Below are 26,999 nucleotides of genomic sequence, written 5' to 3' on the forward strand. Positions count from 1 at the left end.
ATGTCGAGGAAGAGGAAGGAGGAGAGGCAGGACCCGTGCGTACCCCGTTGTGACAGAGTTCCTCGTTCGCTCATCCTGTCCCAGAGCGGCAAGAACAACCTAACGGCACTGCTCCTCGGCGTATGGCTCCATCCATGGTTTGAGAACTCAGCATCTGACTGTTCCTGCAGGGCGCCGCAGCGGGCGGCGAGGACGCAGAAGACGAAGAAGACGAAGAGTACGACGAGGAGATCGAGGAGGTGGGTGCAAACGGCGCCGCCTCCTACCCGGCTTCAGTATCCGGCGTGAAGCGCGGTCGTGACGAAGACGACATTGAAGCGGAGGTCAGGGCGGGCACAACCCCTGACGGCGAGCTCCAAGGAGACTACGGGGAAGCGGATGAGCTAGGCGGCGTAGTCGCTGCTTCCGCGACGAAGAAAGCGAGGACTGACGCTAGTGCAGAGGACGAACTGTAAGCATAGGAGCGACGTGTGCCTGTGGACGAGGTGTTGTATGATCCGTGCCCTTGACTTCATTCTTTGATCTTGCGGACAGTTAATATCGGGGCTGACCTCTTTGTAATGGACTGGACCGTAGTCACGGCTGTATACTGTATACGTACCTGTACGAACTTGAAGTGTTTGAGTAGCAGAGCGGGGCGACGCGCACCTTGACGCGCTCTACGAGGATGCGAATGCAAGTTCAGATATGCATAATGACAGACATGAGGGTATGATGCAACTAAGTACGTAGGATATAATCTACCTGAGAGACAAAAGGAAGTACATAAGTTAGCTACCGCCGCGAGGAACCAGAATCACCGCGCCGCAAGCGCACTAGTCCGCTCGAGCAAGCCCTGCAAACGCCTCCCAAGCCGCTCGCCCTCCATCTTGCGTTTCAGCACCTGGTACGCCGGCGTCTTCTCTTTCGGCACCCAATGCTTCGCCGCCTTCTCGCCCTCCCGCTTCGCCCGCATGACGGACAGGTCGACGATGCGCGGGGACGAGGTGTAGTTGATGACCTCGCGGTAGAGGAGCTTGGACTCTGCGGCGAGCGTGCGGAGCGTCGGCGGTGGAGGCAGCTCGTCGGAGTCGGAGTCCTCGGAATCTGAGAGCGTCGACGGCACGAGCGGCGGTGTTGGCTCGCGACTGATGGGCTCACGCAGTGGCGGTAGTGACTCAATCTCCCGGAGGAGGTCCTGTCCCTTGAGATAGGAGTTCTCTGTGCGGAGGAAACGAACAGTGCCACGGAAGGCTTCGATTTGTTCGAGAAGATATGAGGTCTCGAGACTGCCTTCCACCGCGACGGTCTCCTGTTCTGCCGGTTGAGGCCCTGCAGCTAGTGAAGAGGTCGGCACCGTTTCATATGACTTCCTGAGAACACACTCACGTTTGGCCTCGGTCGTACTCGCCGCTGTCTTGAGTTTCGCATTGTCCTGTTCGAGGGCATCCAGATCCGCCTGAAGCTGCTCCATGGCCTCCTCGTACGCCCGCTCTTGTTTGCGAGCCTTCAACAGCTCGTTCTCCAGGTCAACAATGGCGTCAGCTTGCTTCTTGCTTGCCTCCATACGGTGTTCCATGAGCTCGATCTTGACGCCCGACTCCTGGATCTGCTGGTCGCGCGTCCGGAGCGTACGCACGAGCGCCTGCATCTCGTCGTTGAGTTGCGCGACCTTACGCTCGGCCTCGACGTTGATCGCGGTAGCGGCCTTGATGTCGGCGACGCGGACGACCCAGGGAGCAGTCCCAGAGACTGTGCGACGTGAGCAAGAAACAAAGCAGCTGATGGGTTGTCAACGTACTCTTCAGCAGGTTCTCGTTCTCCATCGACGCAGGTAGCAGCTTGTTCGTCTCCTGGATGACCTGGGTGATGAAATCCGCGACCGACTCCCAAGACGAGACATCGTCCTTCCGTCCTTGTCCTACAGTAGCTGTCGCAGTCTGCTGCACGAAGGCGAGCATACTTGACAACTTGAAGGCCGATTTCTCCCCACGAACTTCGGTAAGGTATGGCCCAACTAGCTGTGCGAGCTATATGTGCAATGGACGCTGTCAGTATGACCACATGCAAGAGATACACCAACACCCACAGAGAAACCGAAGTTGACGAGTTCAGGAGCGAGGTTTGTCAAGGGTTTCAATTGAGGAACGAAGTGTGCTTTCAACGCAGACGAATCTTGTGTGAGATCTTCTAGCCTCTTCGAGAGTTTCCTGTAAAGATGTCAGAAACCGTCGCATGCATAGCGAGTAAGCCTTACTTGGACAAAACCCGAGCGCTCCTCGACTGGTCGAGCAGTCTCTGCAAAGGCTGGAAGAAGACTGCGTCAGGCTCCAACTCTCCGAGATCGACCTCGACATCTGTGGGCATATTAGCTACCTCCAATACGAAGTGGGAACCCGCGAATACCTTCATCCTTCAGGACAGCGGCTACGGACGTCTTGACGAGACCCACGGCGGCGGCAAACATCTCAAGGTCATGGTCGCACGCAAGGGCCATGCCGAGCTCGCGCTCGCCCAGGTCGAACTCGTAGCCATTGAAGTAAGTCTCTGCCAAATGGTCGAATTGGGCCTGCATCCTGAAAGGCAGGTATCAGTATCACAAGTCGGCATAATAGACCAGCTGCTCTTACTTGGCCGCGTCGCTGACACACTCCGCGTCGCGGAACTCATCACGGCGCATGAGGTCAACGTGCATGTCTATGCGTTTCTCCATGGGTGCGATATCGGTATATATACGCCCGATGTTCAGGAAAGATTCAACATCGCATTGACGCAGAATGGACGCGAAGCGTTTGCATGTTGTGGACAGAGCGGACAAGCGTCCCCGCATCTGACGCGATCGTCAGTCTGGAGAGGCAACCAACTATGGATGCAATGGTACGCACTTCACAGACACCAACAAGCACGTGGGACACAGCGCCGTTCAAAGACTCGGGCAAGTTATGATTCTGCGCAGCCACAGTGTTGATGAGGTCCAGCTTCTGCGCTAACCGCTGGAAGAACAAGTAGCAGCTCGTCGCATCCGTGTCCGACTCGAGGTAGACCTGCGGGAGGTACGGCTGGACGATGCTGAGCAGCTCGTGCGCTTCCTTCGCCTCGATGCGCTTGATCTCGAGGTCGATGTAGCGTGCCTGGTTCTTGGAGGCACTGGACTGCAGCTTGAGGTTGAGCGACATCATGGCGGCGGTCTGAGAGGCCGCTGTGACGGATTCTTGCTGTGCACTTTGCGTTTCTGACCGGAGGGTGTCCAGCTCCCTATCGCCAGACGTCAGTCAATGTTTCATAGAGCATCATTGTGAAGACCAACGTCTGCAGTTGCATCACAAGCTCTCTGAATCGAACAATAGTGCCCTCGAGGTCCTGGCATGCTTCTTCCAAGGAAGCGATCTTGGCTGCCTGCTCGCGTATCTGTGTCTCTTTCGCCTCTGTTTGACGGACATCAGCAGAGCCATGTCATGACAGGCGAGCAACGTACCAATCTCCTCTTGCATAGACTTCTCCGTCTCGACATGGTTCTCCTCAAGCTCGTCGTTAAGTTCCTTGAGCGCCTCCAAGTCCTCGATAGTAATGCGCATCTCTTCGATTTTCTAGGCGACATGCTGAGCATCGTGGCTATCATCCAAGCTACCTTTGACACTTGACTTACCTCTCCTAGCATGAGGTTGCGTTCTGTAAGTTGCACAAGCATCTCTTCTGCACCCAGGGCGTCGTCAAGCTGCATTTTCAGCTCCTCAACTTGCACCTCGGCATTGGCCAACTTGAAGAGGGCCTCCTCGTGTTGTGCTGCGAACATTGTAAGCGACGCAGTATCATTAAAAAGTGTTCATGCCCACCCTGCAGGTCGTCGAGAGTGGCGACGTCCTTCTCCATCTCGGAGATTCGCTTGCGGTTCTCAGTTTCGCTCTCTGAGGTGATATCGCGCAGTCTGAACAAGGAATTATTAGGAATTGAACTGAAAAAGCATAAATGATGTGCATACCGAATGAGTGCTTCCTTGAGTCGCTCGTTCTGCCTCTCCAACTGGACATGTGCGAGAGACTGCTTAACGTTGTTCTCCGCACCTTCGACCGCCTCTCCTGTACAGAGTCATCAATGCGTCAGTGACAAAACGAATACGCCGACATCGGGCAACGTACCTCCGCCTTCTCTCACTACCTGCAGCTCAACCTCCACCACCGCCAACTTCTCCTTCACCTCCTCCAACTCCGTCTCCGCGAGCTCCGCCCTCTCCTCCGCCATCTCCTTGTCCAACATCGCCATCTCGAGCTGCTCCTGCGAATCCACGATGCGGCCGTCCGCGAGCGCGGCAAGCTGCTGCGCGTCCGCGAGCTCGCGGCGCGTCGCGATGAGCTCCGTCTGCTGTTGCTGCAGTTTCGCTTGGAGCTTCGGGCGGAGCGCGACGAAGGACTCGGCCTCTGCGAGGCGTGTCTCGAGCTCGCGGACGTGCCGTGCGTCGTCGGCGCGCTTGGCCTCGAGCACGCGCACCTTGGCGCGGAGCTCTTGCAGCTCTGTGTCATCTGGTGGGGGCGGAGCTGGTGCCTTCTGAGATAGGATATTTAATCGCTGGAAGTCGAGTGACTGCTGCGCAGTGAGCTTACCTCTGGTGTCCTTGGGCGTTCAGGTTCTTGGATAACGGGTGACTGGGGCTCTGGGGAATCCCCGGAGACGCGGCGCAGAGAGGATGGGGGCTGAGGCGCGTGTGCTGAAATCGACATAGGTGAGGGCGCGAGGCCTTTCGGGAACGGCTTCGATGGTACATCCCCCGAGGCAGACTCAAAGCTACCCTGGCGGTTGAGTATCGGGCTTACCGCAGGGTCAGGGTTAATGGAAGACCTCCGCGACAGCGGAGCACGGTTCTGAAGGGAGTGTGTGTTACGCTTCGTTGGCGAGCCGAGGCGCTGAGCGAGGGGAGAAGGCGTGAGTCCAGTAGGCTTCGCGGGACTTGTGGCGCGTGGCGAAGAGGGTACGGCGCGTGGCGAGGAGGGAGCGGTGCGGCCTGGAGAAGAAGGAGCGGTGCGACCAGGGGATGCAGGAGTGAGACGTGCGGAGGCAACCCGTCCGCCTGTGCTTCCTGTTCTTGCATGTCCGAGACCTGGTCGAGTCGCTGAAGGCTGCATGAATAGTGTATGAGTACGTTACGAGCAAAGTGGTTCCTGGGAGAACTCGTTCGACGAGGCTATACGCTGCAATAGTGTACATCCAGGAGAGGACTGCCTGGACATCCTTGCTCAGTTCACGGAAACAACACTTCTCAAGGCAAGACTCCTGGTCCAGGTAGCGTTCCGTTCGTTCCGCGAAACTAACTCACCACCAGGATTCAAGACAGCTCTGTGATCTCTTCTCGCCCGCAAACGAGTTCTCCAAGGAACACTCACGCCTCAAGTCATAGCCCACGTACAGCAACTATCGGCGGCGGCTCGAGCGCAACGACCTTGACCTGGCTCGGCCTCACAAAGACACCATACCCCGGCTTGCACGTGAAGTACTTGATACCCTGGACGGCCCCGTCGTTCTTGCCATTATGCTCGGCGAGCTCGATCCCGATCCACTTGCCCGCCGAGAAGGACGTCGTCCCGCAGAACCGCACTGTGCCGCGCCCCGCGGGGACCTCGACCTGCGCGCCGAGTGGCGGGTCCTTCGCTGCGGAAGCCATGCTCTCACCGGGCTGCGGCGGATTTGCTGCAGTTCAAGCGATTCGTGCCGAGCCCTGAGAGTGAATGAGGGGAAGTGGAGGATGGGAATGGAAACCGCGCGTTCGCCGTTGGGAGGCGCGTCGCGCGGTGGGCGTTTAAATGCCATTTCTGGTATGCCCGATGCCCGATGTTGGCCCGCTGCCTCTGCATGCTGGAAAGAAACATGCACGACCCTGGTAAATGTGACTTCATGCGCAACAATGCAGGTCACCGTCGTTAAAAGTCGGAGTGGTATGACGAAGTTCAGCCTTGTGTCTCTCACCATGGCTGCTTACCGCGTTTCTCCATAGTCATATATTATACAACCGCAGCGTACTATACAGCAAGCCGTCAGGCCTGCAGGCATGTAATCGTCAACTCATATACCTTTTGATGAACAGCGTGAAGGTCCAAATCAAGTGCTGGATGAAGGGCTGTCAAGCAATGGGCCGTAGCACCGTTTATGAGTATGGCATTGCCTGGATATGGCATTGAATCTGAGCCCAGCGTTTACATACATTGAGTCGCAATAATATACGGTGCTGCCCTCAGCGACGTTAGATAGAATCAACCAACAAGATCACTATCAATTCGCGTTTTCGGGATTTCTAGCTTCATCCACGGGTAGCACACTAGGCAGCTCAAAATGAAGCAAGCACACTGTAACTGCATGCCGGTATCCCCGGGAAATGAACAGGTGTCACATCCTTCTTTACACGGCCTATCGGACCTGATAGCCAGAAGTACTGTTGTCCTTTCACCCGGAGCCTGGCACGCAAACTGCAAGGTTCGAGCCCCTGACGCCAGAGGCAGCATGGCAGCGGAAGCAAACGGATGCGGCAGCATTCAGCTGGAAGGATTAGGCATTTACTGAGTGCTTAGGAGAGAACAGGACTGACACGGATGGGCGAGCGCTGTCGAGAGTTGTCGTGGTGTGCACCACAGCGGTTCCAGCGAATTTGGCTAGTAGCCAATGCCATAGTGCAGGACGGGTCTCGACTTTTGGGCGCGTTACACAAGGTTCCACAAGTGAGTGGATCTTGATTCACCGCGTGGGAAGCCTCGGTGTTTCCCGAGAAGCCGGTGACGTCGTGGTTGACAAGTGGTTCTGTGCCGCGAAACGGCACGGATGTGGCATACACAGGGAGAATCAACGCCGCCTTTGCATGGCAGCTCTCGTGCGTACTGAGAAATTTACAGTGATGGCAGCTGCTGCTCGACGACGGCTGGCACGAGCTGCTGAGCAGATCTAGCGAGTGGGTACCCGAAGGGCGCGGCGCGGAAGGGCGGGGTCGGGGCGGAAGAGGTTGTGGAAAGAGGGGGCTGACATAAGCGAGGGCATTCCGTCATTGCAGCGAGGGCGGGTGGTTGGCGGACGCAATAGCGAAGCCGCGCTGGGTATCCGTGCTGCCCTAAGTTGAGCTCCGTACCACGGCCCTGGGCCGCCCGCCCATTTCTCTCACCCCCAGCCGATGCCTCAACACCCCGAGAGGCAGCTCGTCCCCCAGTGGGCTCCCGAGGTACTGGTCCCCCATGCCCCCCCTCGCCGTCCCACATGTGCTTACCTGCTCTTATGACTTCCAGCTCGTCGTCCTCTCCTACGCCATCTCCTGGCTCGGCGCGTACACGAGCACCCAAATTGTCATCCATGCCAAGTATACCCGCAATTCTCTGGCAAAATGGCTCTGGACACTGCTGGCGAGCCTTGCGTTTGGGTTCTGCGCAATCTGGTCGATGCATTTTGGTACGTGTCGCCTTGCGAACGACTCTTTGAATCTTCGTATTCTAGGTCGCTTTCGTTTGCCGGTGTTGCAACTCCGCTTCATTTGTTGCTGCTCCTGGTCGCTCTGAGCCCCCCCTCTGTGCCACTATTACTGAGGGACCGCTGCTGCGCTGCTCTATGCACAAGGCGGACTTGGGGCCTCAGTCAGCGCAAGGCCTCGGGCGCAAGGTGGTGCGAAGGGCACCTATACCACATCCGCCTCTTCCACTCGCGCTTGCCGAGCCGGCGAGCTCCTTGAGGACCTTATCAGGGCCTTGAAGAGTTTGCCGGAGCATGGGTTGCATAAACCGCGGAAAGGATGACGGTAGAGTGCGCGCAGCGCATCCTGCGCTCTCTCCTCATCCTTACCCCGTACACCACCGGTACCCCGGGGTGCACACGCAAGGTATACGTGGGGATGTATGCGCGCTGGTGCCGATCTAAATGCGGCCTGACTTCGGAGCTGCGACGCAGGACACGGGCGCTGTGTTGGCCGATCATTATGCGCTTCATTCTCCGCGGCTTCCCTCCATCGGCTTCACCTCATATGCCGGAGAACCCTTCATACATGTTCAGCGCAGATTGATCGCCACAAGTCTGGCTGGCTTCATGACAGGCGATCGTGTCGTCATTTCGCGCTAAGGCCCAGTGTCCAGTACAGCGTGCCTCCGAAGACAGGCCGGAAATTTACGCATTGTGTCCTCTGCAATGGAGTGTTGTGCGTTCATCCACGATGAATGTGTAGCAACTTGGACCATTTTGAACGCTCGTATGCACGCATAATGTGCATGCCCGGACTCATGTTCGGCGGTGACTCTTTGTAGTCGTCGTCCAGAGCTTAGTGCCAGCCGTCGCGTCCTCCTTTCCATATCTTTCCCGATATATACACCATACTCACATTCATTGTCAGTGGGGATGCTCGCCTGTGGGCTAGACATCGAGATTGGATTCGACCCCTCCCTAACGGCTCTCTCTGCAGTCGTCGCAGTCGTATTCACCTTCGCGGCCCTGTCCAGCGGATACGTTACGAATGTCATCGAGAAGTCACGGTTCGCCCATGCAGTTGTAACCTTTTTCCGAACACTACGCCGATGGATATTCTCATGTTGCCCGAAGTGGGACATAGAGGCTGGCTACGAACAGCTCAGTGCTGAGGAGGACGAGCAGCACCCGCGCGCGTCGCAGGAGGCCGCATCGCAGCAAGAAGAGGAGGACAACAATGACCCCGAGATGGACTTGTACAGTGACGACCCCCTCGACTTCGCACTGCATCATGACCGTAATAGCGGCGCCTTCTACGAGCCAGAAACGGTACCACCGCCGGCCCCCGTGTTCTTCGAGCAACCCTCCGCTTGGGCAGATATCACCCCGGATGTTACTCAACGCGAACTTCTCCCGCAGCGCGGCCGGCCAAGAGGCTCAGCAGGCATGGCCAGAGCATCAACGCACCCGGCAGCAAGAAGCACAACGTTGAGGTCGCCTCCTTTGGTCCGGCAACGGTCGCTTCCTCGGCCGACGAGGGCGCGAGCATCCTCGGAGAGCCTTGGCCAAGACACCCCGGGCACGCCGAGCACGATCTCGTCCGAGTTTTCTGAAGACCCCTCCTCCCGACCGCGCCCGCGCGCGAACTCGGGGACGGGCAGCGCGCTGAGCGGGACGACGCTGCGGAGTGTCGTGGGGAGCGGGAGCTCGGGGAGTTCGGGGAGCTGGGGCGACGTGCATGTCGGGCTGAGCAGGGAGGCAAGGATGCGGATCAAGGCGAGGGCGAGGGACAGGCCGGCGCCTGTGTTTGGATGGAAGTATTGGATGACGGCACAGTGGAAGACGATCACGGCGCTGTTGGTTGTTAGGGCGGCGGTGTGGGGGCTCGCGCTGGTGATGATGCACTATTGCGGTGAGTCGGTTCAAGTTGACCTTGGGTGGTGTCGGTGGCTGATTGGGTCGTGGACGCAGGGATGTGGGCGATGATGATACCCAGCGGTCGGATATCCTGGGACCTGCGCATCGTGGTTCTGTCGTATGTCGTTGCGTTCGCAGTGTGCCTCGTTGCGTGCACAACGATGGAGCATATGGAGGTACACTTCGCTCGGCAGGTCGGGTTCAGTACCATCGCTGCACTCGGGGTGTGCTCCATGCACTACACAGGTGCGCATACATCCATTTGTCCTTTCCGCCTGCCCCTTGACTCGATATCCTTGTAGGCATGGCCGCAGCGACATTCTACACCTACAAGCCTCCCGCTCCTCAAGGCGAGGCCGGCTACCCCGCGTACCTGCCCGTGACGATCGTCGGGGTGGCCGTCTCCGTGTGCGTCGTCTCGAACCTCGTGCTCGCGCACAACGCGATCATCGCGCGGAACAAGATGGCGGAGATGATCCTGACGAAGCGGCGGCTGTGGCGGATCATGGCGGAGAAGGAGGCGGCGGAACAGGCGAATGAGCTGAAGCAGCAGTTTATCAGCGTTGCGAGCCATGAGGTGCGTTTGGTTGTTTGCAGGGGTGTGTGAGTGCGGGCTGACTGCGAGGTGGTATGGTAGATTCGCACACCGTTGCACACCGTCAACGGGTATTGTGAGCTGATGGCGCGGACGCCGTTGACGGAGGAACAGGCCCTGTACGTGTCAAGTATCCAGCAAGCCTGCCACGCCATCAACGTCATTGCCGGGAACGTCCTTGGTAAGCTCGCTCGCTTAGCCCAACTTTCGCGACGCAAACTAACCTAGTATTCGCATGACGTAGATTTCAGCAAGGTCCGTGGGCTGGCGAGGTTGTGTAGTCCAGTTGCTCATGCTTGCCTCTGTGTAGCTTGATCGCAACAACGCAGAGCTGTCGGCGAAGCCCGTTCTCATGAAGCTGCGCAAGGTCGTCGAGGACGCCGCGCGAATACAGCCGAACCAGCCCGGCGTAGAGGTCGTCGTGTCGGTTGCGGACGATGTGCCAGACACGGTGTTTTTGGATGAAACTTACATCTTTCGGGTGGGTACCTCACATGCGAGTGTGTGCTATATGCTGATAAATGCTTATTGAATTTGTAGGTGCTTATGAACGTAAGCTCCAGATGTTCACACTTCATTTCGATGATGATTTCTTAACCTTGTACCCCGCAGCTCCTGTCCAACGCGCAGAAATTCTGCGAAAAGGGCTACATATGCGTAGTTGTGCGACTGGGCAAGTCCGGCGACGTCGTCTTCCAAGTCCGCGACACGGGCGTCGGCATCCCCGCAAGCTTCCGCGGCGCGCTCTTCCAGCCTTTCCGGCAGGCGGACCAATCCATGACGCGACAGAAACCGGGGACGGGGCTCGGTCTGAGTATCGTCAAGCACCTGGTGTCCCGCATGAGCGGATCGGTCGATGTGGAATCCATCGAAGGCGAGGGTAGTAAGTTCAGTGTCAGTCTGCCCATCGCCATTTCGGGTCAGGCTCAAGCACGAGGAAACACCGAGGAGCCGCTCTTGGATATCACGACGGAGCCGCCACAGAGGCCGAGCCGCAAGCGGATACGCATCGTGCACAGTGACAACCGTGCCGAGGGACTGTTTGTCGAACTTCTTGCGGACCACGGTTTTATCCCTGTGTCTGGACTTACAGAGGGCTCCGTGCAGGAAGTGGTGCGGAATGCGGACGCCGTGTGGGCAGATGTTGAGAGCATCGCCTCGTCTCCTGTCCTCCGTGCGCTTCTCTGCGCTCAAACATCTCACCCTTTCCCCGTCTACATCATTCACAGCGACTCGCGCGATCTCTCGGTTCTGGAGCCCGAGCTCAGTTCTGCGCGGAATGCCGTGTTCCTCAAGCGGCCCCTGCTCCTGCATGCGCTCAGGGAAGTCCTCGAGGCGCCTGAAGGTCGTATGGGCGAGCACCTCCAGACGGAGGTGCCGAAAGTACGCTTTGCGATCCCGGTCGACTCGGATGCGGTCACGACGCTGCAGAAGGAGAAGTTCCGAGAGCGGTCTCTCACCGGGGAGGATGCGCAGGAGGGCTTGGAGGTGATTGAGATGGAGCCGAAGAGGAAGGACGTCGTGTTGCTGGTCGAGGACAATATGGTGCGCGAACACAGCTCTTCTGTGTTGTGTCAGTGTTTCTCAAGGGGAATACAGGTCAACCAGCGGTTGGGATGCAGGCTGCTAGAGAAGCTTGGATACGACGTCGTCGCTGCTGACGACGGCCAGCAGGCTGTCGATGCAGTCAAGCAGCAGTTCTTCCATAGCTGTCTTATGGATTGCCAGGTACGCTATTCTTCGTGTGCACGACGGAGTGCGCATGCTGATGAGGAGTTTAGATGCCCGTTCTAGATGGCTTCTCTGCATGTCGGAGGATTCGAACCATGGAACGTGACGGCGCGATATCAGGGCATTTACCCATCATCGCGCTCACGGCGAATGTCACAAATGAGAGTGAACAGCGATGTCGAGAAGCAGGCATGGACCATTTCTTGCCAAAACCGCTCGTCATGGCTGGTACGTACCTCTTAGACTCTTGGTGTACCGGATATTGACAAGGATTTTTGCAGACCTCGACGCCGCACTCAAGACGCATGGAAGGACATCTCCGCACCGATGACCTTTGCCAATAGAGCGCTAAAATGTGACCTCTTTGCATCACCCTCTCCATCTGTATTACTGTTCATCACATCCTACTCATCACACATCTACATATCGTCCCTGCTGTCCACGATTGTTTTGTCGCAGTTTTGTCGCATTAATTTACTTAATTATGTCATCAGAACACAGCCTACCATGTATACACGGATCCGCATCTGTCTTCATCATCTACATAGCATACATATCACATCTCCTGTAGCTCCTTGATACTGCCAGCTGTTTGCTTGAAGTGCAATACAGATCACACAGGCCGAGTCGACATGAGCGGCCGCTTTCTGTACATCCAGTTTAAATCTGAAAGCCTTGGGGACAGACAGACTGTATGAACGGAGTCTCATCCTCACACAGCTTCCCGAGAGCCAGTCTCAACATGAGGACAGAGCCGCTGTGGCGGGTCGGCGCGTGTTTCCTCATTAAGAAATTCCCGCCTAGCTAGCCGCGTCAGATCTCGATCTGCTTGAGACATCGTCCCGCTCACTCTACGCGTGCGCCGTCTCTCTCTCTCTCTCTCTCTCTGATGAGCTCTGATGTCGTTGTCCCAACTTTGTCCTCTAACATCTATCGCGGTACTTGAGCCGATCGAGAGGTCCGGCTTCCTTCGGCATGAGTAGCCATCTACGCTCGAGTCTCAGTTCTGGAATCGACCTGCTGCCAAACGATACGAGTCCAGCTCTACGAACTAGGCTACGCCCTGGCATGGGCTTTGCAAACACCACTCTGATTCGTGAGCAGCGTCTGGCCGTGCTGTGCCATTGGCTGGTCAAGCATCTGGTTCGACTCGAGGCGAGTCGAGCGTGTCTTTTGCGGGCGAGAGCGGCAGATCGATTAGATATGCGGCGAATGGGGAGGAGTGGGCGAGGACCTGCGTCAGACTCGCAGCCCAGACGCTACGCTGACCATCCTCGGCCGCTCTTAAGGCCGCACGTTGTCGGTACACGCGCATACACCCACTGACACTCCCACTAACATGGTCGAAGTGAAGAACAAGGTCTGCCTGATGTGAGTGCTCACCGTTTGTCGCGTTCTCGGCGGAGGACTCACGGCGGACGCGGCGGTGTGTAGCGTCCACGATGGATGGGGCATTGCACCGGAGAAGAACATGAAGGGGGATGCTATCTCGGCTGGAGATACAACGAACATGGACACCATCTCCAAGGACCACAGCGGGCGGACTCTCCAGGCGCACGGAGTGGCTGTCGGTCTCAGCGATGGACTCATGGGTAACTCGGAAGTCGGGTGCGTCCACTCTTTCGAGACGGGAAGGATGTCACTCAGCGTTGGCGAAGCCACCTGAACATCGGTGCTGGACGTATCGTCTGGCAGGACATCGTCAAGATCGATGTGTCTATCAAAAAGAAGCAGTTCCACAAAAATGAAGTCATCCTCGAGAGCTGCAAGCATGCAAAGGAGGGCAATGGTCGACTGCACTTCCTCGGATTGGTGAGTCTTATAACCTTCATCCAGGACTGCGGGCGTACCTGTCGGAGATGTGGGATCGTGATCTACGTTAGACGTTTGGAGCTCTGAGCCCAGGCACGACACCTCGTACATAAGGTCATTCTGGTTTCAGAGGCGGGATTTCTACCTCACACTCCGGAGGTACATCGAGGATTGAGGGAGGGGCGATGTCGGTCTACCACCAACAGACGCCTCTACGCATGCCATGAGGACCCGCTCAGTACCCGTGCCTTCTATTGACCCTCTTCATCAGCTGGACCCCTCCTATCGTCTACAAAAACGTGTGCACTCGTACTGACACCTACCCCAGATTTCCGATGGCGGTGTTCACTCACACATCCACCACCTCTATGCCCTGCTCGAGACCGCCAAGGAGCAGGGCGTCCCGCACGTCTACATCCACTTCTTCGGTGACGGACGCGACACTGCGCCTCGGTCCGCTGCCGGCTACGCAAAGGACCTGGTCGCCTTCATCGAGAAGGAGAAGTACGGCCAGATCGCGACTGTTGTCGGCCGCTACTACGCGATGGACCGTGACAAACGTTGGGAGCGCGTCAAGATCGCCGTAGACGGCCTTGTGAAGGGCGAGGGTGAGAAGGGCGAAGACGTCGTCGCTGCCATCGAGGAGCGGTACAAGAAGGACGAGACGGATGAGTTCTTGAAGCCCATCATCGTCAACGGTGATGAGGGTCGCATCAAGGGTGCGTCTGCTCGATGTATGCGCGTTGTTCGTGATCTCACATCTGGCGCTACAGAGGGAGACACCTTGTTCCTGTTCAACTACCGCTCTGACCGTATGCGTGAGATCGCGAGTGTGCTCGGGTTGCCAGACAAGCCGATGGAAGTTGATGTGCCCAAGAACCTCGTAAGTAATTGGCGCCCTCAAGCTATGCGCCGTCTTCTTGACGCACAATCCCATTCGCAGCACATCAGCACAATGTCGCGCTACAATGCGGAGTTCCCCTTCCATGTTGCTTTCCCGCCCCAGCAGATGACGAACGTTCTCGCTGAGTGGCTCTCGAAGCAGGGTGTGAAGCAGGCGCACGTAGCCGGTATGTTTCCTCTGCCCCATACTAGGGCACGGCCTCACTTTGGGCTGCAGAGACGGAGAAGTATGCGCATGTCACGTTCTTCTTCAACGGTGGTGTCGAGAAGCAGTTCGCAGCCGAGGAGCGGCATATGATCCCCTCACCGAAGGTCGCGACCTACGACAAGCAGCCCAAGATGAGCGTGCAGGGTGTTGCGGACAAGGTCGCCGAGATTGTCAAGAAGGGCGACCATGAATTTGTCATGTGCAACTTCGCGCCGCCGGATATGGTCGGTCTGGATTTCCCTTCGTCAACTGCTCAGTTCAATGACCCCCCTCTGTACTCTAGGTCGGGCACACTGGTATATACGAGGCTGCCGTGGAAGCCATCACACACACTGATGCGGCCGTCGGCACCGTGTACAAGGCTTGCGAGGAGGCGGGCTACATCCTCCTCGTTACGGCCGACCACGGTAACGCGGAGCAGATGATCAACCCGCAGACGGGTGCGCCTCACACCGCGCACACGACAAATCCTGTGCCGTTCATCATGACCGGCGACCCGAAGAAGCTCAAGTTCACGGTGGACAAGAAGGACGGCGAGGAGGAGGAGGGTGCCCTCTGCGATGTTGCCCCGACCGTGCTGGACATCCTCGGTCTGCCCAAACCGGAAGGTCGGTCCCGTTATTCGCATGCTGTGCCTAACCTTTTGCTGACTTATTGCCATAGACATGACCGGCCGCTCGCTTCTTGCTCACGAGTGAACATAGATATCGAAGAAGACTGACGTGCTGTAGCAGTATCAAGGATAGAAGCAAATCTCGAAGCACGTGTACTAGAATTTCTGTATACACACATGACCTTGCGTAGACTGACCTACGGCAGTGATTGCTGGCATCGCGCTCGTGCGGGGCATATCGATTATCTATTCTGCGAGCCCCGAGGCTGGCTCGCCACCGTTGTTGCCACTCTCAAGCATCAGAAACATTCTCTGTGCCCTTTGCAGCGCATCGCTCCTATGGCCAGGGCATTCGACGCACCACCTGGGGCAAGGCTGGTGTGTAAGGTCGTCTACCTTGCCTGTCATCGCAGGCAAACCTTCCAGACCATAGTCAATCAAATATGCAGAGCGGCCAAACGCATTCGGTAAGGTTCTTCATATGTATAGAATCTAATAGTCAACTCAAGACACGACTAGTTTCCCCGAGACGATGGGATTGCCCAGGGTCCAATCGCCGCGATGCCGGACGGTAGCAGCATAGTCACTGAGGTGCGCTTTGTGCACTGTCGTAACTCCGGCGAGAGTGTGTGCGGTCTCGAAGGACGCCCAAGAATCGTTCATGTCGGGAACGGCGACGGCCCCCCCCCCTCCTTCCCCCGCCCACCCCAAAGTCAACATATGACTGGCGAAGAGCTGTTGCTTAAGAGGTGTGCCCTCAGCCTCTGGCCTCCCTCAAGATGGGCATCGGGTGACTCGAGAATTGGAGCGGATCACTCAAGGAGTTCTTGGTACACCTCCAGGCGAGACTGCACGCTAGTCGTCGGTATTACCAACACTAGAACACGTGTGGATTGTGCTTACGGTCGGGTAATGGGTCCCGTGGGCGAGTGTCCGATAAAACGATCCGCCAGACGATGTCAGACACGGCTAACGAAGTTGTTCAGCTTGTTGCGGTGTCCAGAGCGGTTTAATCATTAATCTCCGAGGGATCACACCGAGGGTCGGAGCGACGGCCACTACATATGGGAGATACCATTCTGACAATGATGTCTCCTGGCGCGGCAGATGCAGGCCCGAAAATGCATCTGAGCATGCGCCACATTTGTCTCGGGCTCGTGCTAGGTGAGGTAGTAACGGTGGATGCTATTGAATTTACCCATTGGCACACCCAAATGATTGACGCGGGTACATCGCAGGAAATTGGGCATTCATCAGAACAAGGCGAACAATCGGAAGCCGTGTGGCCTGCGTTCACGTTCTAGCGAGTACGCTGCCGTGACAATTCTACCTCGACCCTTGCCTGGGACGACCCGCCACACGGCATTAGCATGAGGGTTGTGTCGAACCTAGAGACTGGCTTACCCCCCGCTGTCTTGTGCCAGCAGTGGCACGATCTTGATAACAATTGACGAACAACGTTAAAAGTTGGCACGAGGCTGCCACCACAACAAGGTGTCCAGTCGGACTACAGATCGGATGGAGGACGTACGCGGCTGGCATTAGTATCAATGGCATGACGTGGGGAAGCATGGGCAGTCCGAGAGGGCCGAAGTGCACACTTGCGCAGGGCCGCTGGCAGTTTTCTCTTGACGCACCGCACAGAAGTCCATAATCTAGCAGACATTGGAAACAGGTACGCGATAGGTGCTGCAAACATTCGATGAAGTTATTTATTTCCTAGCAACTTCATGACCACTGATGCACCGCCGCTGGTAGCAAGATGCAAGCACTCAGGCAAGCACCGAGTAAATGAGATGCGTACATGCCGCATACAGTGCCATACACACTGGGAGCAAGCCGACGGGCACCTTCAATCAGTACAGTGTGCGAACGTCACGGTCGAGGTATAGAATTGTATATATCGAATCCCAGAATCCAAACGGACCAAGTGACGGACCGTGGTGGCAGAGAGACCGTGACCAAGTACTGTGAGTACTGTCGTGCCCCCTGTGCACCGTCGGCATCGCGGTCGTGGAGTAGGCTAACCCGGCGGCGGGCTTCCTGGCTTTCGATCAGACGTTCACAACGAACACAACTCTAATGGTGGAATCCTATAGACAACGGCGTGACCCCATATGTTTCTGCGGCTATGGACGAGATGAGAAGTCGCTGCCCGGGCCGTACTAAGGTTCGTGTGGCCTATACAGAATGTCCGATGTTCTTCATCTGACTCGGAGTCCCATATCATTCAGTCATCCACTGGCAGCGCTCATGACTTGAAGCGCCAATGTCCATTCCATGCTCGGAACGTAGGTGAGTCCGTGGAAAACGATATTTCATGGACCTTAAATAGGGGGACCGTGCAATGCCCCTCTCCCTCTCCCCAAACTAGCTATTCGCTGAGCATCAAATTCCCGCTATGCATATCCCTGTAAACATCAGGTGAGGTTTCTAGGCTAGACGTTGCGGACCGGAAGGCTTATGGTCCAACTTCTGCTTTTCTTGACTCAGCAATGAAGTGACTGCATTGACATGCAAGACGGTGAGCCCCTCCCCTGCACTCGTCAAAGGCTAAGTCCAATGGAACCTGAAAGCCATCCCCTTCCACGAAAGACATTATTGCGTCATTCCTACGTACGCTCAACATATCTGAGCCTACATACGTGCAAGATTCCGAACTACGATCTCGAGTCAAGGCGATTGTTGCAACATGGGACTTTGTGGACCAAATGCGTCCGCAGATACTGATGGGTGTTACACTCGCCGAGACCAGCTACAACCATATCACCAACATCAATGCCAGGGTCGGCATCGCGCTGTACTGCGCCCTCATCGCCTATCTCGACGATATTGACCTGTTCAACTCGCTGTGCGCACGCGACTTCCCTCGCCAGTTATGCTTCCCGTCACTAAAGGACTCGACCTTCGTCGTTGCCCTACGCGAGGTACTACTCGGGATGTGGAACTGGTATCCCGCGTTCGGGGCCAACGCCATTTTCTACGGCGCGCTGGAGTACTTCAATGGTGCCATGCTCGAGGCCTCACCTTCCAGCAGGGCGTCCGAGGCTATACGTCCGCGGACTTTGCCCTTTGTGGAGTTGAGAAGGAATCTCAGCGGCATCCCTGACCCGTTTGCATGCTTCATTTGGGAGAAATCGGTGTTCCCGGACGAGAAGGTATATGCGGAACTGATACCGTGAGCTGCTGCACTTCGCCTTCCTTGCGGGCCTTACGTTGACCGTAGCTTCACAGAGACACCCGCGTGTATATCAACTATATCAAGTAAAATAATCCCGTGTCATCCTTCCTTCTTTCCGTGGGGCTGACTCATTGTTGACAGTGACATAGTATCGTGCTACAAGGAGGAATTGGACGGAGACACGGACAACTACGTCTACGCGCGTGCCACGGTCACAGGCAAGAACGTGTCTGAGACACTTCTCGATGTTATCGACGAATGGTTCACCGCGAGGGACAGGATCAGATGGATGCTTCCCGGTGGCCCCGCGAGAGAGGCATGGGATAGCTTCGAGACAGGCTTTGTCAGTCTGCATCTCGTGCTACCGCGCTATCGACTTCAGGAACTTCTCGGAGGGGAGTATCTGGCAACAGGAGTGTAAAGAGAGGATGCACATGTCTCCACGCTACAACTCCATCTACATTTCAGTGGAAGAATCACTGTGTCACATTTCTTAGCACTGTGATGCAATGCGGCCCCCGGGTCGCCGTAGCATGTACATCAGACGAATGAGAACCTGGTAGTAGAAATCAGAGTCGAAAGCGCGGGGCGCTGGCCTATCGAGCTGGACTACGCACCATCTCGGTCATGGACATGGCAGTATAGTAAACCCTTAAGATGTATCTTCATAATTCTCATGCGGATGTGCGGCAGAATCGGTTCGTCGCAGTTTCCTCGGAACGTCCTTAAGCTTGCTGCCAGTAGGAACAAACCCTGAGCCTCATGCTGTTCTTCAAGTACGGGTTCGGAAATGTTGAAGAATTGATAACGACGTTCGAACAAGACACTAAGACACTAACCCTGGCCGTGTCAGGAAACGATCGTGGTGGCGTACTATCCTTGGGACTTCTGCCAGCGGTCAAGATCTCAAGTCTTTGGCCATCGAGTCAGCCATTCATTGATATCTCGCACAGCAAAAACGACTCAGAGTTACAGTATCATATTGAACGTATCAAGGCTCAACATATCAAGACTCAATTGTGTGGCTCGAGGCACCGTTCACCGGCAGAGAATTGCAACACTTCAGCATCACATGGCATGCGGCGTGGACACCCGGTCCTGCACCCCGGTGTCCGCTGCTAGTGTCTACCATCTAACAATTTCGACGCCATCAGTACGATGGGATGGACAAATTCGTTCGATGCATCACCAAATGTAGTCGAGGAAGCCCCGCTCCACTGTCCGTAGCGCTAGGTCGCGGTACATAAGGACAGCGAGTGCATGAAAAACTGCAACTCGCGTCAGTTCGTTGCAACGTCATTCACCCTTGGTATCAGTATTGAGAGGTAAGGTCTCATCCGTAGGAAACCCATGCACGCTGATACGAACAAATGAGCGCAGCTCATTCACATCATGCCACGACCAGCCGTCAACGCTGCCACCTCGCAGCAGCCTGAGAAGGTACTGACCGGCGCTCTATACATCGTGATGTTGTTGTAAGACTCACCTCCACGTACAGAATTCTATCGCAGATGTGGCCAAGGTTGCCATCCGGGAGTTCCTACAGAAAATAGACATTGTGCCTCCCGAGTTTACGCGCGACGCCGAGCTCGAAGCCAAAGTAAAGGCAATCACCCGCACCTGGCCTTTCGAGGAGCGCATCCGGCCGCACATCGTGACCGCGCTTGTCATCACTGAGACGAGCTACCCTCACGTCTCCGACATCGAAGCCAGGGTGGCCATCGTAATCTACACCGCGATCCTGACGGCACTAGACACCCCAGGCTTATTCGACGCTGCGGGCGCGCAGGACTTCTACCGCCGGGTGTGTGACGGGTCGCTGCAGCACGATCGGGGAATGCTTGGCGAGTTCGCGAGGGTCATCGCGGACATGAGCAGATTCTACTCGAACTTCAGCGCGTGTTCCATCCTCTCGTCCTCGCTGCGCTATCTGAATGGGGAGTTGATCGGGAACCCGGAAAGCAAGGCATTCGTGGAGCTAAACTCGAAGGAGTTCGTCGACTACTCGCGCGGCATGAGCGGCGACGCAGAGGCGTATGCGGCGTTCATATGGAGCAAGGCGGATTTCCCAGATGATAATTTATATCTTCAAGTCTTTCCGTAAGTCATTGGTCCTATTCCCCGCGGATAGACCGCTCAAACCCTAAGTTAGGGATGCGTGCCTGTACATCAACCATGCAAAGTGAGTGGGATACCCTCAGGTAGGTCATAGTGCGTACCGACTGATGCCCTGATGACAGCGACATCCTTTCCTTTTACAAGGAAGAGCAGGACGGCGAGATCTCCTCTTACATCCACGCACGGGCCCGCGCCACCGGCAAGTCCACCGTCGCCACGCTGCGCGAAGTCAGCGACGAGGTCGTGAACGCATCACAGCGCATCCGCCGCACACTCGGCGAAGGCCGGGCACGAGATGCTTGGGACAGTTTCGAGCGAGGGTACATCGGGTTCCACGTCGGCGATCCTCGATACCGGTTGCAGGACATCTTTGGCGCGCATTGGGAGTACATGATGGACGCGACAGCTGTCTGATTTGAGGGTGGCGACAGCTGTTCTCCGAGTCGGTGTGATGTAGATGCGTTATGGAGTTATAGACATAGAAACGAACATATACTCACCAGGGTATCAGAGTACCACATATTCCGCGGTGGAACGCGACGAAGGCCTGTCGTCATGGTGCAGAGCACTCAATACTACACTTTCGCTCCACCATTGGGTACATACACTCGACAGTAGCATTCGTCCGCTTCGCCCACACGGCCAGTCCTAGCACTAGAGTACATCGTAGCTTACGGGTGATTCACTCCAGCGGCGCGCATCAAGTCAGCAACCTCGATGTCTTGTGTAGGCAACACCGGGGCATGGGACATGAAAATGACGATACCGCGTTTGGTCATATCGGTACGTTTCGAAATGCAGGGAAGCACTCACGATCTTCCGTGTGATGCATCCTAGATGCGAACGAGCACGTCTCGCCTGGACCAAAGACGAAGTCTCCGCCTAACTGAGATAACTTTCCCTGCTTTCCGATATGACTCGGGTTCTTCAATGGACCTTGCTGCACATCGCAGGGACTCATTAGTGGGCGACATGTGCTTGATCGGTCTGGGAAGACTGACCCAGATGCTCTGCAGGGCGTTGCTAAGTATACTCTTCGTGAGGTAGCTCTTTCTCTGCTGCCCAGCAGGAGTGACCTCCAGGCTCTCAACAAGCCCCAGTGCTTTGTACAGGGCGCGTGAGGGATCAGCATACATCTCACCCTTATATCCCGTAGTTTCTACGGGAGTGTGTCAGTGTCAACATGCAAATTCCGTCGTCCTCGATGTTGATGTGATTGTAAGCAAATGCGGAGGAAGAAAGCTGAAGAGCTTTGCGCGACATTCACGTACCGCAATAGTTTTGGATGGGCTGCCAGTCCCCGCATCCAATTACCACTAGATGCACTCCGGCTTGTTGGAGGGACTCTTGCGAGACACCCGCGAGTTGCATCACATATTGCTACCAGAGTTTAGAAGTGATCTCCCCGCATAATGCATAGCGAACTACCTGGCAGCTCTGAGATGTGATGTGGCAATGCTCTCGGTGAGCATACTATCTAGTAGCGCGATCATAGCGGTCTGCACGTACTCCGCAGAAGAAATGACCTATAGCAGAGATATCCCATCAGCCACTTCCGGGAGCACATATAAAAGTGTACGATACACAACGAATGAATACAACGATTGTCTTCTGGTCGCGAATGATGCTCCCGAAGTCGATCGAGTTACCCTTCGAGTCGTGAAAGGAAAGCTTTGCGAGATTGCCTAGCTCCTCTGGTGTTGGAGTCGACACATCAGCAGGGGCCCTGTGCGTGTTTTCTGCCATCTTTGGGTAACGAGTATTGGTTTTGTGCGATCAGAACGCCCTGCAGTACCCAGACAAAGACCAGTACCGGAGCCAAGCAGCAACTTGAAGCTTGCACTCACTTGGGTCGACTGTACGTGCGCGTGACTAGTACAAATGACAGGCCGAAGCATGACCGAGCTATGCCACCGACCTGATAGACGCCCATGGCTACCACCTATGCGCCGTCGACAAGCTCTCATTGTCAATCATCCAAGCTGCGTATTGTGTTCAATCTCTGTAACGTACCAGGAACCTTGAACACGGGTACTTGTGGGCCTCTTGAAGTTTCCGGGGATACAACGTCACCATCGACTACCCTAGCTGCCATACTCGCCCATACATCCACGCGAGAGTGATCCACCATGCAGCAGTCTTCTCTTCGGCAGCGTAGGCCCTCGGAGGCACAGAAACTGCAGAAGGCACCCAGCAAGAGGATAGGACAGGGCCTCCGAGATGCTGGGCGCAGAGCAACGCGGGTCGACGAGAAGATGAAGCGGCGTATGTCTGCGCGGTTCGCAGAGATCTCCTCCCCCACAGATGCCCTGGTTCCCGACGTCCCTAGCCTCCCAATTAGCTCTGCAACTTCTCAAAGCGGGCTCTCGCAGAAGGGGAGTGCGCTTCCGGCCATGGCACAGCGGGAGGACCCATGGGCGGCAGACCTGCGGTTGCTGGACGTCGATGAGTTCGACCCGGATAGATGTGCGTGCAATAACAGTTCCCCATATGTTACAATCGCCTACCCACGAACGACAGACCTGAAGACGAAGATGGCAAACTCGACTGAGGCTGAGCTGAAGGCTCTGCAGTCTTCGCTACGAGCACAGCAAGACGGCGTTCGCAAGGACCTCCAGCAGGATGTATTCCAGAAGTAAGCGTCATCGTGCGGACGGGCATCACATTCCCTCATGATGACTATACAGTTACACTCAGTTTGTCCAGATCTCGAAAGAAGTCGGCGTAATCGAGAACGAGATGCTGGAGTTCAAGGAATGCCTATCAGAGTGGAAGAACATGCCCTCCCTCCTTCATGTGGACGAAACTGCTTCAGCAGCAGGTAGTCCAGCGACCCTCCTCTCGCTTGTCACCAAACTAATACCACTTCAGAGCGTCGCCGCAACGTTAGATCTTCGATTGCGGACCTGCGTGTTCTCTATGCCAACCAAATGCAGACGCTCCATCAACAGATCGAAGGCTCGAGCAAGTTCGTACCGACAACACCGGGTCGACATGTCGTATCCGAGATGAACAATATACTCGCTCTGAACGCAGCGACCTACAAGGTCGATCATCCGGTTCGCTTCGTCATTCTCGACGATGCAGTGCTCGTTGCGCGGATCCGAAGGAGAAGGAACAATGGCGAGAACGACAGGCTTGTGGCAGAGCGGTGCTGGCCCTTGAACGAAATGCTCGTGTTGGACACCAAAGACACTGCTAGTGAGTCTACGACCCCCCTTGTCGCATGAGGAATGTTCACGGAGAGGTCGTCAGCCATGTCGAATGTCTTCAAAATCCGGCACGGGAAAGAGACCCATGTATACCGCACGGAGGCGACGGGTGACAAGAAACAACTCCTCCTCCAGTTCCGCCAAGTCGCCGAAGAGCTTTCCGCCAAACGCCGTAAAGAGCGCGAAGCTGAGCATGGCCGGAGGAAGAGTCTGTACATGGCTGACGTACGTCTGCCCATTACGTCCTGTATGAACATGGTGACTGAACATTGCCCATGTAGCGGTCTTCAATGGCATTCAACGTCGAGGCGATGCCACCTATACCGACGTGGATGGCTGACTTGGTTGGTCAGACGGAATTGGGTTCCACGGCGAAGGAGAAAGCCGAGCGTGACGCACGATGGATGGCCGACTTCTGCGACGAGCTCACCGTCTCGATCGCGCTCCGAGAGTGGGACAAGGCCGTCGAGCTGGTGGGGAAAGGTTTGCTTACCTCTTCTGGCATCCGAGTGTGTGCTGACCGCTGCGTAGGAGATGCGCACCTGCAAGAAATTCCCAGTCTAGCAGCGAAGCTCACGCCGCTGAGAGGCCAGCTTACTGCCGCGCTGCTACAGGCACTCGCTCAGCCGACGAACCGCAAGTCTGCAGTGACAAAGCTTATTGCGCTGTTGGTCCGCCTGAAAGCCGGACCTGCAGCCCGTCACGCCTTCCTCCAGTCGCGAGAAGACCTGATTCGTAAGAGAGTGCGGATGATCCGTTTCGAGGGCCATGTGGGGACGTATGTCGGCGATCTTGCTGTCGTGGTGTTCACAGGCATCAAACATACGGCGGATTGGTTCTTGTCGAGCTTCAGGGAGAATGAGGTGGCAAGCTGTGAGTGATTGCTTCACTGCGCGCGCACGGGGCTGTGTGACTCATGACACGTCTACCCGTCTATCCTAGTTTTCATTGGCTGGGCGAAGAAACAAGTCGAGTGTTACGCGGAAATGTTTAGGAAACAGGTGTACAGCTCGGACGCTGACCAGCAAACCATTGAAGAAGCCATCAAGATCACCCAGTCGCAGAGTCGTAGAGTGAGTGTAGATCAGTTTGTACACTGTCTTCCACTGCCTGACACGCATGATGACTTAGTCACTGGAGGAGTACGGCATCGACTTCCGCTTCCTCCTCGATAAGCTTCTGTTGGCAGAACCGCAAGGCGACTCTGTCCCGCATCTACCACCCTTCAAACCACACAGGGCGATCTCACAAGAACTGATTCACACACTCTCCTCAACGCCGACCCGATCACGTTCTCCTGCAAATCCGCCACCTCAGACGGGAGCTTCCAATGTCCCTCCCGTCCCTCCGCTACCGCAGATCACCACCACCTCTCCTGGTACTTCGCTCTCACCGTACCCAGGCTCACGGATATCACCCGCATCTCCTCAGCCACGCACCCCATCATCAGCTCGCATCGCTACGCCTTCTCCGCGATCGCCGTCAGCGGGCTCGCCGCGCGCACTGACCCCGTCGAGGACGCGGCCAGAGGGGATACTAGGTGAAATGAGGCGGAACCAACCGAGCCCTGCACCGCCCCCGAGGTCGAGGGATCGACCGGGGAGTGCTGCTGGTCATAGGCCCCCGCCTGTTGCTGTGCCACGACGGGAGGGAATGTTCTGAGCGGCTTCGATCAGCACGGTGCGGACACACCCCTTCTGGTGGAGCGCTTTGGGTTAGAACGTAGGCACTGTTGCCAATCGCCTATACCTTGTATGTTTCATATGTACGACGTCTCCGGGCCTGCGATTTCGGACCGTAAGTACGGAATGCATCGCCGGGTCTACTCCGACACAGGCAAGACAGCGCATAGAGAAGCTAACGTACTGTCCAAGAGGTTGCCCTTCAACGTTTCAGCAGGCAATGGTCACACGTTTCGCAAGACTTGTCCGGTCTGATTTCAGGATCAACATGGTGCTTGTGAGGTCAAGGCCGATACGTACCGTCGAATGGCTTCACAGTCCGTCTCTTCCCTACTTGCACAATCGCCACCAGTAGCGATGTTCGTCGACTGGCCGTGCATCTTCCCACCCTGAGGTCCGGCACGACTGGAACCACTCTGGCGTGATAATGACGAGTCACAAGTACTTCGGACGATACGGACATTGCTGAGGTTAGCAACATCGACTCTATGAGCGCTTGAAGAGCGACAAGCGAAGAATGTCTCGCTGTAACAACCTCGTTCTTGATACGACACTGGAGGTTGCAAGAGATTTGGAAGCAGATGATGCCCGTGAGGCAAGGAAGAACGGGATTGATGCGGCTCCCTGCAAACGTCACCGTGCCTTCAGTGTCGGTCCCGCATGTGCATGAAACAACGGTACTCACCCACCAGAATAGGACAGCCTGTTCAAGCGTCTTGTGATCTGCGACATCATGGATCCCACGGAGAGATGGCGAAGTCGGCGTGAGGCAGTAATGAAGACTGGCGGGTGCATTTTGATAAGCGTGCGTTTAGAAGGCGACAGGTTGTACGTTGCTCACTGCGGCGTCGGCATGTCGACGCATTAGCGCGATATGCACTTCGCTACGGGTACGTTTCGCTTTCTTCAGAGGCGTTGGGTAATACGCGATCCGACTTAGCACGCATCTTCCCGAATCTGCGGAGCTTTCATCTCTCTGATTTCGCCTTGGACATGACGATGGCATCAACATTGCCTATCGCGAAATGACCATTGCTGGAACACCTCTGAGGACCTTCTGCGGTCTTCGCCAGATGGAGACCTAGCAAGCACGTTCACTTGCTGGAGTCAGATAGCGACGACACATAGAGGGTATTCTGTGCACATGGTTGTCGTATGCTAGGCAAGCTGAGATGTGCGCCTGTAAGCAAGGTGTAGCCATACTGAGCGGTGCGATAGCTCCCGCCATCGAGTATCAGTGTGAGCGGGGACCATGCAGGAAGTCGGTGACCGTAGGACCTAGGGATTTTAGTTCGACCGTCGACAGATAGTGCACGCGGCGAAGGGAATCGAGTATGCCAGAAGAATACGTCATCCAAAGCTCCGCGTTATCCAGGGAAGTTGACCTCAGATTGGGAGCTCGCTCTAGGAGATCTGCAAGAAGCTGAGCCGCATGCTGGGCGAAGTCGAGTGTTGTCTCGTACCCATTAGATTTTTATAGTCGCACCTTTCAGTGCGGTGGTGGGATGCGACTCTAAAATCCGGATGGCTACGAGACAAGAAAATATGAGGGCGAACAGCTTGCCATGGAGCCGACGAAGTCATTCTACCGCCGGAAGTCCCTCCGGGCATCTGAATAGACACACGCAGGCA

General features: G+C 56.0%; 10 protein-coding genes across 10 annotated transcripts; 6 read left to right on the forward strand and 4 right to left on the reverse strand.

Annotated features, from left to right (window-relative positions):
* Positions 1-662: 662 nt before the first annotated feature.
* On the reverse strand, positions 663-5,712 carry C8Q71DRAFT_785531 (dynactin). The gene is made up of 16 exons (XM_047925083.1): positions 5,378-5,712; positions 4,578-5,090; positions 4,116-4,521; positions 3,959-4,055; positions 3,813-3,904; positions 3,626-3,762; positions 3,455-3,566; positions 3,287-3,404; positions 2,865-3,234; positions 2,610-2,809; positions 2,386-2,555; positions 2,237-2,336; positions 2,069-2,189; positions 1,781-2,009; positions 1,369-1,731; positions 663-1,317 (listed from the first exon to the last, which is right to left on the reverse strand). The coding sequence occupies exons 1-16, from the start codon at positions 5,630-5,632 to the stop codon at positions 797-799; spliced, it is 3,804 nt and encodes a 1,267-aa protein (XP_047773713.1). The 5' UTR covers positions 5,633-5,712; the 3' UTR covers positions 663-796.
* Positions 5,713-6,174: 462 nt separating this feature from the next.
* C8Q71DRAFT_785534 (uncharacterized protein) lies at positions 6,175-6,651 on the reverse strand. Its single transcript, XM_047925084.1, has one exon. It carries the CDS (start codon positions 6,495-6,497, stop codon positions 6,219-6,221), a length of 279 nt encoding a protein of 92 aa, XP_047773714.1. The 5' UTR covers positions 6,498-6,651; the 3' UTR covers positions 6,175-6,218.
* A 391-nt stretch (positions 6,652-7,042) lies between these two features.
* On the forward strand, positions 7,043-8,651 carry C8Q71DRAFT_842568 (uncharacterized protein; the record flags this gene model as incomplete). Its single annotated transcript, XM_047926552.1, has 3 exons — positions 7,043-7,171; positions 7,236-7,395; positions 8,324-8,651. Coding segments are annotated over exons 1-3 (534 nt in total), but the record flags the coding sequence as incomplete, so codon positions are not given.
* A 439-nt stretch (positions 8,652-9,090) lies between these two features.
* Positions 9,091-12,290, forward strand: C8Q71DRAFT_785541 (uncharacterized protein). The gene is made up of 11 exons (XM_047925085.1): positions 9,091-9,307; positions 9,367-9,558; positions 9,615-9,889; positions 9,950-10,088; positions 10,152-10,162; positions 10,218-10,388; positions 10,448-10,459; positions 10,520-11,452; positions 11,507-11,635; positions 11,689-11,866; positions 11,920-12,290. The coding sequence occupies exons 1-11, from the start codon at positions 9,160-9,162 to the stop codon at positions 11,967-11,969; spliced, it is 2,238 nt and encodes a 745-aa protein (XP_047773716.1). The 5' UTR covers positions 9,091-9,159; the 3' UTR covers positions 11,970-12,290.
* Positions 12,291-12,977: 687 nt separating this feature from the next.
* On the forward strand, positions 12,978-15,259 carry C8Q71DRAFT_862427 (cofactor-independent phosphoglycerate mutase; the record flags this gene model as incomplete). The annotated part of the gene is made up of 9 exons (XM_047928028.1): positions 12,978-13,009; positions 13,073-13,246; positions 13,297-13,450; positions 13,779-14,169; positions 14,224-14,333; positions 14,394-14,520; positions 14,571-14,785; positions 14,845-15,169; positions 15,225-15,259. 9 exons carry the CDS (start codon positions 12,978-12,980, stop codon positions 15,257-15,259), a joined length of 1,563 nt encoding a protein of 520 aa, XP_047773717.1.
* A 2,055-nt stretch (positions 15,260-17,314) lies between these two features.
* Positions 17,315-19,026, forward strand: C8Q71DRAFT_363175 (uncharacterized protein). The gene is made up of 6 exons (XM_047918090.1): positions 17,315-17,344; positions 17,409-17,598; positions 17,668-17,698; positions 17,751-18,352; positions 18,409-18,438; positions 18,497-19,026. Exons 2-6 carry the CDS (start codon positions 17,576-17,578, stop codon positions 18,774-18,776), a joined length of 966 nt encoding a protein of 321 aa, XP_047773718.1. The 5' UTR covers positions 17,315-17,344; positions 17,409-17,575; the 3' UTR covers positions 18,777-19,026.
* A 612-nt stretch (positions 19,027-19,638) lies between these two features.
* Positions 19,639-20,887, forward strand: C8Q71DRAFT_911244 (isoprenoid synthase domain-containing protein; the record flags this gene model as incomplete). The annotated part of the gene is made up of 5 exons (XM_047929124.1): positions 19,639-19,680; positions 19,736-19,795; positions 19,854-20,455; positions 20,508-20,537; positions 20,596-20,887. The coding sequence occupies exons 2-5, from the start codon at positions 19,748-19,750 to the stop codon at positions 20,885-20,887; spliced, it is 972 nt and encodes a 323-aa protein (XP_047773719.1). The 5' UTR covers positions 19,639-19,680; positions 19,736-19,747.
* A 257-nt stretch (positions 20,888-21,144) lies between these two features.
* C8Q71DRAFT_716740 (AhpC/TSA antioxidant enzyme-domain-containing protein) lies at positions 21,145-22,219 on the reverse strand (the record flags this gene model as incomplete). The annotated part of the gene is made up of 7 exons (XM_047921119.1): positions 21,145-21,194; positions 21,287-21,413; positions 21,475-21,632; positions 21,745-21,853; positions 21,902-21,910; positions 21,983-21,999; positions 22,060-22,219. The coding sequence occupies 7 exons, from the start codon at positions 22,217-22,219 to the stop codon at positions 21,145-21,147; spliced, it is 630 nt and encodes a 209-aa protein (XP_047773720.1).
* A 174-nt stretch (positions 22,220-22,393) lies between these two features.
* C8Q71DRAFT_363442 (uncharacterized protein) lies at positions 22,394-25,499 on the forward strand. Its single transcript, XM_047918091.1, has 9 exons — positions 22,394-22,939; positions 22,994-23,108; positions 23,161-23,294; positions 23,345-23,674; positions 23,729-23,910; positions 23,967-24,168; positions 24,217-24,558; positions 24,628-24,758; positions 24,817-25,499. Exons 1-9 carry the CDS (start codon positions 22,603-22,605, stop codon positions 25,345-25,347), a joined length of 2,304 nt encoding a protein of 767 aa, XP_047773721.1. The 5' UTR covers positions 22,394-22,602; the 3' UTR covers positions 25,348-25,499.
* C8Q71DRAFT_363452 (uncharacterized protein) lies at positions 25,215-26,655 on the reverse strand. Its single transcript, XM_047918092.1, has 4 exons — positions 26,205-26,655; positions 26,053-26,149; positions 25,668-25,991; positions 25,215-25,618 (listed from the first exon to the last, which is right to left on the reverse strand). Exons 1-4 carry the CDS (start codon positions 26,377-26,379, stop codon positions 25,570-25,572), a joined length of 645 nt encoding a protein of 214 aa, XP_047773722.1. The 5' UTR covers positions 26,380-26,655; the 3' UTR covers positions 25,215-25,569.
* Positions 26,656-26,999: the final 344 nt, after the last annotated feature.

The sequence above is a fragment of the Rhodofomes roseus genome, assembly GCF_022264815.1.
Source record: "Rhodofomes roseus strain CIRM-BRFM 1785 chromosome Unknown C8Q71scaffold_31, whole genome shotgun sequence".
Taxonomy (NCBI): Eukaryota; Fungi; Basidiomycota; class Agaricomycetes; order Polyporales; family Fomitopsidaceae; genus Rhodofomes; species Rhodofomes roseus.